Source organism: Tachysurus vachellii, chromosome 2, assembly GCF_030014155.1.
Source record: "Tachysurus vachellii isolate PV-2020 chromosome 2, HZAU_Pvac_v1, whole genome shotgun sequence".
Lineage (NCBI taxonomy): Eukaryota > Metazoa > Chordata > Actinopteri > Siluriformes > Bagridae > Tachysurus > Tachysurus vachellii.
The window spans coordinates 38,765,961-38,775,662 of NC_083461.1; the positions used below are offsets into that span (position 1 = coordinate 38,765,961).

At 42.0% G+C, this 9,702-nt stretch overlaps 1 protein-coding gene across 1 annotated transcript in view; it reads left to right on the top strand.

The window, feature by feature from the left end:
* mtnr1aa (melatonin receptor 1A a) overlaps window positions 1-7,742 on the top strand; it is a 31,114-nt gene extending 23,372 nt beyond the window's left edge. The window contains exon 2 of the mRNA XM_060864643.1: window positions 6,578-7,742. Coding sequence (XP_060720626.1) covers window positions 6,578-7,440 — 863 coding nt within the window. The 3' untranslated portion in view covers window positions 7,441-7,742. The remainder of the gene's footprint in view (window positions 1-6,577) is intronic.
* The last annotated feature ends 1,960 nt before the right edge of the window (window positions 7,743-9,702 follow it).

Here is a 9,702-nt window from a genome sequence, read left to right on the forward strand (position 1 = left end):
TTATTTTTCAGGAAATTAAAAAAACGCCGTACCTTATCTGCAGTACACAGGGTTTAGTCCGCGTTGCAGTGGATTGTCTTGCGCTAAATTCCTGTCCTCAGACGAGCACCAGAACTAGCGGGGGTCAAGATTTTTTTTTCTTTGAGCCCAGTGTTTTGAAGACATTTACCTCAGAAGACGTGTTGATTCGTTGCGACTCTTCTTGAGGAGAAATATGCCGTGAAGCTCTCTCGCGGAGTGAGGAAGAGGTGGACAGTTGAAGTGTCCAATGGAGTTATGAGATTTGCACTCAAGCTATTTTCAAGACTTTAGATTGGTTAATAACTTGTAAAAACACCCTGGATGGAGTGCCAACCCATCGCAGGGCACACACACACACACACACTCTCATTCACTCACACACACACTAGGGACAATTTTCCAGAGATGCCAATCAACCTACCATGCATGTCTTTGGACCGGGGGAGGAAACCGGAGTACCCGGAGGAAACCCCGAGGCACGGGGAGAACATGCAAACTCCACACACACAAGGTGGAGGTGGGAATCGAACCCCCAACCCTGGAGGTGTGAGGTGAACGTGCTAACCACTAAGCCATTGTGACCCCCACATTACACATCAGTTGCAGTTAATTTTTCAATAAATATTCAGTTTGGCCCGTGACTTTATCTCAGTTTTATATTTTGGCCCACTGTGAATTTGTTTGACACCCCTGCACTATACAGTATGGCAGAAATGTTTTACCAGAGGTTTTCTAGAACTTTTCCAGGTACAGAAATTTCAAGATCCTTTAAGAATTATCCAAAAAAAAAAAAAAAAACTGATAATATTGTGCAAAACCAGAATATTGCATCTGGGATTTTTTTCAGGAGTCCTGATCCAGTGCTAAAGCTTCCAGACAGAGTTTTAGATCTGATCTATTTTGGTAATCACTTCCTTTGATTTTGTGCAGTGAGACAGGACGACCGCTGAAAGGACAAAGTTTGACATTACAGACGTGACAGCGATCGTGTAGTTAGTGCTACACCACACTCACAGACGTATGTCACGTCTCAGGCAGTGTGTGTCTTCAACGCAGAGCTGTCAACTCCAATTCCAGCTGAATCCCTGCCATGCAACCTGACAAGGTGTGTGAGGTGTGTGTGTGTGTGTGTGTGAAAGCAGACTGTAATTTGTCTCTGCTTTGTCCCAAGACTCATGAAGCTTCACAAATGTCGGCTGTAATGACAACTGATTTTATAATCATGTTTAGTGTGTTTATTATGTCTGTCCAAATTCTATAATAAATACGAGAAATATTTAAAATAAAACTTAAAAGAACTAGAGTTAGAGTGTAGAGTTATAGTGTAGAGTTATAGTGTAGAGTTATAGTGTAGAGTTAGAGTGTAGAGTTATAGTGTAGAGTTATAGTGTACAGTTAGAGTTAGAGTGTAGAGTTATAGTGTAGAGTTATAGTGTACAGTTAGAGTGTAGAGTTATAGTGTAGAGTTAGAGTGTAGAGTTAGAGTGTAGAGTTATAGTGTAGAGTTATAGTGTAGAGTTATAGTGTAGAGTTAGAGTGTACAGTTATAGTGTAGAGTTATAGTGTAGAGTTAGGGTGTAGAGTTAGAGTGTAGAGTTATAGTGTAGAGTTATAGTGTACAGTTATAGTGTACAGTTATAGTGTAGAGTTATAGTGTAGAGTTAGAGTGTAGAGTTATAGTGTAGAGTTATAGTGTAGAGTTATAGTGTAGAGTTAGAGTGTACAGTTATAGTGTAGAGTTATAGTGTAGAGTTATAGTGTAGAGTTATAGTGTAGAGTTAGAGTGTACAGTTAGAGTGTAGAGTTATAGTGTAGAGTTAGAGTGTAGAGTTATAGTGTACAGTTATAGTGTAGAGTTAGAGTGTAGAGTTATAGTGTAGAGTTATAGTGTACAGTTATAGTGTACAGTTATAGTGTAGAGTTATAGTGTAGAGTTAGAGTGTAGAGTTATAGTGTAGAGTTATAGTGTAGAGTTAGAGTGTAGAGTTATAGTGTAGAGTTATAGTGTAGAGTTATAGTGTAGAGTTATAGTGTAGAGTTAGAGTGTACAGTTAGAGTGTAGAGTTATAGTGTAGAGTTATAGTGTAGAGTTAGAGTGTACAGTTAGAGTGTAGAGTTATAGTGTAGAGTTAGAGTGTAGAGTTATAGTGTACAGTTATAGTGTAGAGTTAGAGTGTAGAGTTGTGTTATTGTGTTATATATTCTCTATAAAACTCTTTTCTGCTCCAAGTCGTCTGGGGCTCATTTGTCCCCTCGGTTTTCACACCAGCTCATAAGGTACATCAGTCTGACTAATGACTGTATCTTGGGGACTTCACTGTATTCACTGTTGTCTCTATTAAATAACAGGTTGCTGATGCTGATGAAGGTTGTGGATGTGTTCGAGGATTCTGGGTCACGATCTGTGAACTAAATTAACTTAAGAAATGATTATATTTATTTCTTCTCTTTTATCAAGGTTTCAAATAAGAGCAGGTTCAAAAAGACAAATATGGATTGATTATCTCTCTCTCTCTCTCTCTCTCTCTCCATATTCTCTCTCTCTCTCTCTCTCTCTCTCTCTCTCTCTCTCTCTCTCCCTATTGTCTCTCTCCCTTGCTCTCTCTCTCTCCATATTCTCTCTCTCTCTCTCTCATATTCTCTCTCTCTCCCTCTTCTCTCTCTCTCTCTCCCTATTCTCTCTCTCTCTCTCCCCATTCTCTCTCTCTCCCTCTCTCTCTCGCCCTCTCTCTCTCCCTCTTCTCTCTCTCCCTCTCTCTCTCTCTCTCTCTCTCTCTCTCTCTCTCTCCCTATTCTCTCTCTCTCTCTCTTTCTGTCTCTCTCTCTCTCGCTCTCTCTCTCTCTCTCTCACCCTCCCTCCCTCTCTCTCTGTCTCTTTCTCTTTCTCTCCCTCTCTCTATCTGTATGGTCTACAGTCACTTGTTCTAATCTTCAGACTTCTTAAACCCAGTCAGCGAGTAGGGAACAAAAAGGGAGAGAGAGAGTGAAAGAGAGAGAGAGAGAGAGTGAGAGAGAGAGAGAGAGAGAGAGAGATAGATAATCAATCCATATTTGTCTTTTTGAACCTGCTCTTATTTTAAACCATGATTACTCCACCAACAGATGACATAAATCAATCCTTCCGATATTAGCTGTTTTCTGATTTCCGTTTTTTTGGCCCGCACTTTAAGGCCATCGTTCTGGAGCAGAGATTTGTTGAGATTTGAAATGAAGTTCAAGTGAAACTTGAGAGAAACTCCATCATTTGCTAGTTGTACTCTTTGTGATCGTAATTATTATCATACAAACACATTTACTGCTTCATTACGTGCAGCAATGTTCCAGACCTTTAGAGCCTTTAATGCTGTGCGTTAGAAGAATTAGAGTTAACAGCAATAACAGGAGCTCTTTTAGGATTTCGTAGATTTTCCTTTTAAGGAAAAAGGGGCTGAGCTGAGAGCGATTCAACTTCAACCAGGAGGCGGAGCCGGTATCTGGGCCAGAAATTCATAAAAGGCTAAATGCAAAATTTTTAAATCATTAGCGTTGGGAAATGTTTATTATCATTACATATTTATAATCATGTAAAACCCTTCCATCCTTTAATTAATTCATTAATTTTTATTTTTATTGATTTGTTCTAGTCAATAGACATTTTTAAACATTACATACAGCACCTTTAATGCATATTTGTTTGTTAAAACTGCACTATTTCTAGCCATACTAGTGAGTTTTGTTGGGTTGGGTTTAATTGGCAACTGTACACATATACACAATGTGCAAACTGTACACATATAATTGCGCCTCAACCCTCGCCTGGCATCAGCGTGGTGAAAATGCCACTCGTTCGTTACACACTGGACTTTTTCCACGCATTAACATACATCATCCCTAAGGGTTACGTGTAATGAGGAAGCAGCTTCCATGACCCTGTGAATTCTTGCTGGTAATTTCAGTGTCATGAATGCGCTAGTCACACCTAGCACATCTGCGCTAACCCGAGGGGATTCTTAAACTTGAGGCGATCTGTTCACACGTTACCACAGCAACCAGGTGCAAGGAAACGATCTGCTAGAGCACGCTACGTCGTGGATCCTAGCTCACGCCTGCAAAGCTAATTGGAATCGGTGTTCCCTACTTAGCAACCTCGTCAGAGACTTTTTCTACCCGAGGTAAAGCAGTGGCAGCTAAAACTCATTAAAAGCAACAAGATTTTTTTTTTCAAGTATTTGTCACATCCTACAAAGCTGTAAAAATGCTTTCCTGCTAAACTGTCCCTGAGGAAATCCAAGTTTCTGAGAAGTCTGCCAGCAAAGTTGCACTTGAAAAGGAAAAAAGTGTGTTTGAATGTGTGTGTGTGTGTGTGTTTGTGTGTGTGTGTAGCTCTAAAAAAAAAAAGCCAATCCAGTTTGATTGACAGTTGGAAAACGTACGCATAGCGTAGCATAGCTTGTAGCTGCCCAGGCCAAAGGAGTTTTTGTTTTCAAGGTTAGGGATGTTTCCTTTCTCTTCCTCTCACTTCCTTCCTTTTGTTTGAAGAAATACTTTCATGAACCTGTACATGTGAGAATTCACCATGGAGACGACCCTTGAGACCTCGGCTGTCAGCAACGATCGGATCGGTGAGCTGTGAAAAAAGAAGCCCAGTGGAGAACCTCAGCAGCTTCCAAACAAAGTTTCCTGATTAATGCTCTTTAGCTTGAACATTTGACACGAGCTGACGGTTTGACAAGAAACAAATCAGGTCAGAATGAGACAGAAAGATCATTTTCATTACTGGGTTTGATAAAGATACTGTATGTATGTCATAAATCTGTACATTTTTATAGATTGAGGTCATGAGCTTTTGTTTTCTGATCCTTTTACTGATTGTTGTCACCTGTTTCGTGTTCCACTCTAATTAGCTTGTCTGTTTCATCTCTCCTGCTAATGATCGAGGATTCCACGTATGCACTTCTTGGTTTACCCCTTTCTCGTTCTCCTGCACTCTGAAAATGAAAACTGGTGAAAATAACATCATTGATCCTTTACCATGATAAATATTACATTGAATTATCCACGCTTACAAAAAGTGATGTTGTGAGGGAGTGATGATGTTTGATGTTTGTTTTTTGATGATGTTTGTTTTTGTTTATCGGTTTGTTTTTTGTTTTGCTTTTGTTCTCGTTTTTGTTTTTCTTGTTTTGTGTTGAGTTTTTGATTTCTTGCTGCTGTGTTTTTGTTTCGGGGTGTTTGATATGCGTTGGGCATTTTCATGGTCCAAGCACCTCATATTACTTTTATGCAGCACGAGTTTTGTTGAAACTTTCCAGTTTCAAAGGGGGGATTGATGTTGTGAAAATCATTGCACCATAAGACTTGCCCCAAAAAACATCACTCGTATAAATGAATATGTACTGATTCATATAAAAATGAAAGTATGAAGTTATTTATGAAACATTTTACACAACCATGAAGATTTTTGGTGACAGTAACAGGTGCTGCTAATCCCTTGTGCAGGGACACATACCACTGGAGGACTGACTCCAGCCAAGGTTATATCTTTGGATTTATGTTTGGAATGTGTGTGTGGGTTGTGCACCCAAGGGTGCCGCTCTGTTGCAGATAACGAATGACACGCTGGAGCACTGCTGGAGAATTAGGTTTTAGCTTGTTACAGGAATGCATTGGGTGCATTCAAATGCCTGTGAATTGATGCCATCCTCCCAGATGCGCTGAACAACGTCTATACGCAGTTTCGGGTGCAGAACGGCAAGGAAGACCATCACTCCCCCCAACGAGCAGGTACTCTGTCTAACCATGACCAAGGTGATGAGAACACTATGCAGAGTTAACCCACGGAAGGCTGCCGGATCAGACAACATTCCTGGCAGGGTGCTTTTAAGACAACCACCATCATCCCCGTGCCAAAGAATCATCGCAATTAAGTGCTTCAGGAGGCTTATCATGAGGCACATCTAGACCCAGCTACCACCTTCACTGGATCACCTGCAGTTTGCAGGTGATCATAGAAACCGCTCCATGGACAATGCTCTTGCTACGACCCTTCATCTGGCCCTCACACACCCGAACAATAAAGATATATACTTTCAAATACTGTTCATAGACTTCAGTTCAGCATGTAACACAATCATCCCTCATAATCAATCCTGTATTCTTGCACATATACTGTAATATACTCAGCACTGCTTTTGTGTATTGTCTTTTGTGTATTATCTTGTAATGTTTGTTATGTCTGTTTGCACTGTGTTTTGTCTCGAACTGTTTGCACCAGGTTGCACAGATGCACTTTATGTGGCTAAGACTAACTGACTAAGTCCTTAGCTCTGTGTTGTTCTATGTAGCTCTGTCTTTGTTCTATGTTGCCCCATGGTCCTGGAAAAACATTGTCTTATTTCACTACATACTGTGTGAGCTATTAATGGTTAAAATGCCAATAAAGCTTCTTGACTTGATTTGACTTCTTGATTTCTAAGATGCTGCACTCGGAGGCGGGTTTAAGTCCTTTGAAACATATAAGGATGTAGCGGTATACTAGATTACTAACATGCCCATTTTCTCTGTCTGTTTCTCCCAGGGAACATCTTTGTGGTGAGTCTGGCTGTCGCAGACCTGGTGGTTGCTCTGTACCCATACCCACTGGTGCTGGGGGCCATATTCGGGCATGGCTGGCATGCGGGGGCGGCGCAGTGCCAGATCAGCGGCTTCCTGATGGGCGTCAGTGTCGTTGGCTCTATTTTCAACATTGCGGGCATCGCTGTAAACCGCTACTGCTACATTTGCCATAGTCTACGCTATGAACGGCTGTTCAGCGAGCGGAACTCTGCATGCTATGTGGCACTGATCTGGGCGCTGAGTGTGCTGGCTGTGGTGCCTAACGTGTTCGTAGGCTCGCTCCGCTACGATGATCGGGTCTACTCGTGCACGTTTGCGCAATCGGCCAGCGCCGCATACACCCTCGCTGTCGTCTCCTTCCACTTCCTGTTGCCCATCCTGGTGGTGGCCTACTGCTACCTGCGCATATGGGTGTTAGTGATCCGTGCACGGAGACGCGCCAGGCCGGAGACTCGGCCGGGTGGAGTGACGCCGCAGGACGTCCGCAACTTCGTAACTATGTTCGCCGTATTTGTGCTTTTCGCCGTATGCTGGGCGCCGCTCAACGCCATCGGCCTGGCCGTGGCTGTAGCACCCGAGCGAGCTGTCCCTGAGTGGCTCTTTGTGGCCAGCTACTTCCTGGCGTACTTTAACAGCTGCCTCAATGCCATCGTCTATGGCGCGCTCAACCAGAACTTCCGCCGTGAGTATAAGCGCATAATCTTGTCGCTCTGCACGGCGAGCGTGTTCTTTCCGGAAAACTCGAACGATGCGCAGGAGAGACTCCGAAGCAAACCGTCACCACCCATGACCAACAACAACCAGGTCAAAGTGGACTCAGTGTGACCAGTGTTTGTGTGTGTGTGTGAAAATTCTTAAGCAAGGTGCTCTTACTATGAACCAAGAACAAAACAAAACAAAACACAGATTGATGAAAGAACACGTAAACAAACGAAAACAAATCTGTGGATTCTCGTCCGTTTCTATGGAAACCTGCAGGGAAAATAAATCAGCTTGTTTTTCAGATGTTTTTATGATCTCACACTTACACGGGTGTCCAGCATATTCTTTTATTGTGGGGAAGTTTTAAATGTTTTTTTTTCTTTCAAAAATTAAATGTATGATGTGTAAAAAAAAAAAAAAAAAAATCTGTATAAATCTACACATATTTATTTCTCCACACGAGTCTCTGGACAGGATACAGGTCGGATTAAAAAAACGTCCTTTATGCATTGTAGCATGTCTTAATTTTGTATTTTTAATTATTGCCTTTTTTTTTCGTTTTGTATTTTCTTCAGTGCTGCTTTTATAATTCTCATTTCATTCATGGTTCGAAGGAAATTGAAGGTATTCTGTCGTTATGCTGTCGGTTTCTCATCGTGTTCGGTACCGTTGATGTTGATGATTGTGTTAATGACTGTTGATGAATATTAATTAAAAAAAACTGTCGGTTTGTCAGGATGAACGGATCATTAAAAAAAAAAAAAACAATGTTTTTTTTCTAGGTTCCCGAAGCTCTGAAGGATAAAAGTACATTAATACCAGCAGAACTTTCCCCCTTCACCAAACGGATGAACAGAGTTTACTTCAACGTTTACTGTTTTTTATCTCGGTGCACTTGTACAGTAGCTTTCTGCTCAGTGAGCAAGCAATACGTCTGAAGCGCTGCTTACCCACAATCACCTGCAAGCGTCTTCTGAACACAAAATCTGTAAGAAACATGATTTCTGATCTTTCTGCTGTTTCTCCACTTACTCTGTCTTTCTTCCTTTCTTTCTGTCTGACTCACTCATTCAATTTTTCTTGATTCAAACTCCTGTGTGTGTTTCTCTCTTTCAAGGTTCAAACTTTCTCTCTCTCTCTCTCTCTCTCTCTCTCTCTCTGTCTCTCTCTCTCTCTCTCTCTCTGTTTCTCTCTTTCTCTGTCTTTCTCTCTGTAATAGATTTGTGTATTGACAGGTTAAGGCTGCCACCTTCTGGGTCACTATGGTAAAGGCAGTTGTTATGTTACGTTGTTGGCAAATGATAATTGAGCCTTTGCGGCACCTGTAATAACAGAGTCTGTCCCCGGAAGTAAGAAGTAAAGACGTGTTAAGTTGTTCTGCTCAGTCTGTTTATTGTCTTCCACCTGATATACTACAAATGGCGACGAGGATATTTAATGAATACCGCTGCGTCAATGGTTTGTAAGAGTCACGTACACAGGTCGTGGTAAAAAAAAAAAAAAAAAAAAAAAGTTTTTTTTTCCGAGGAACCAGGCACGTGTTGGATTAGCAGTTAACATTGAAATCAGCATGGCTGTGCTAGTCGGTCGTGTGGATGAATACAATGACGCGAAGGAGGATTTTGAGTCGTATCTGGAACGTCTGGAGCAGTGGATGTTGGCGAATGACATCGAGGATGAAAAGAAAGTCTGCGTGTTTCTCTCGGTGATTGGGGCTGATGCTTATAAGCTGCTGAAGAATCTGGTGTCACCGACAGTACCGAGTGCTATGGCGTATGCTGATCTGGTGAGAGCACTGAGCACGCATTACAAGCCGGCACCGATTGTAATCGCGGAACGGTTTCGGTTTCAGAGGCGTAACCAGAAAGAGAGTGAAACTGTCTCTGATTATGTGGTGGCTTTGAGGCAGTTAGCTGCTACCTGTGTTTTCGGACAGTACCTGGATGATGCGCTGAGAGATCGTTTTGTGAGTGGATTACGCTCGGATGCCGTGCAACGCAGGTTGTTGTCTGAGAAGGATCTGACCTTCTCGAAGGCTTGTGAGATTGCAGTGTCAATGGAACTGGCGTCAAAGAAATCGATGGAATTTTCTGGACACAGCGAGCCTCAGCAGGTAAATGCCCTGTCAAGTGCAAGCTTTTCTGAGAAGGGGAGGAAAGGTCAGTTTAGACGACAAAATGATGATAAAATGCAAAGCAAGGGACAGAAAGGAGTAAAAAATTACTTGGGACCACAACAGACATGCTACCGATGTGGGGGAAAACACTCAGCACGTGACTGCAGATTTAAAAATGAAAAGTGTCATACCTGCTCCAAAATTGGACACATAGCCCGTGCATGTAGAAAGGGAAAGGCCATTTCGCAAACTCAGTATGTGGAAGCTGA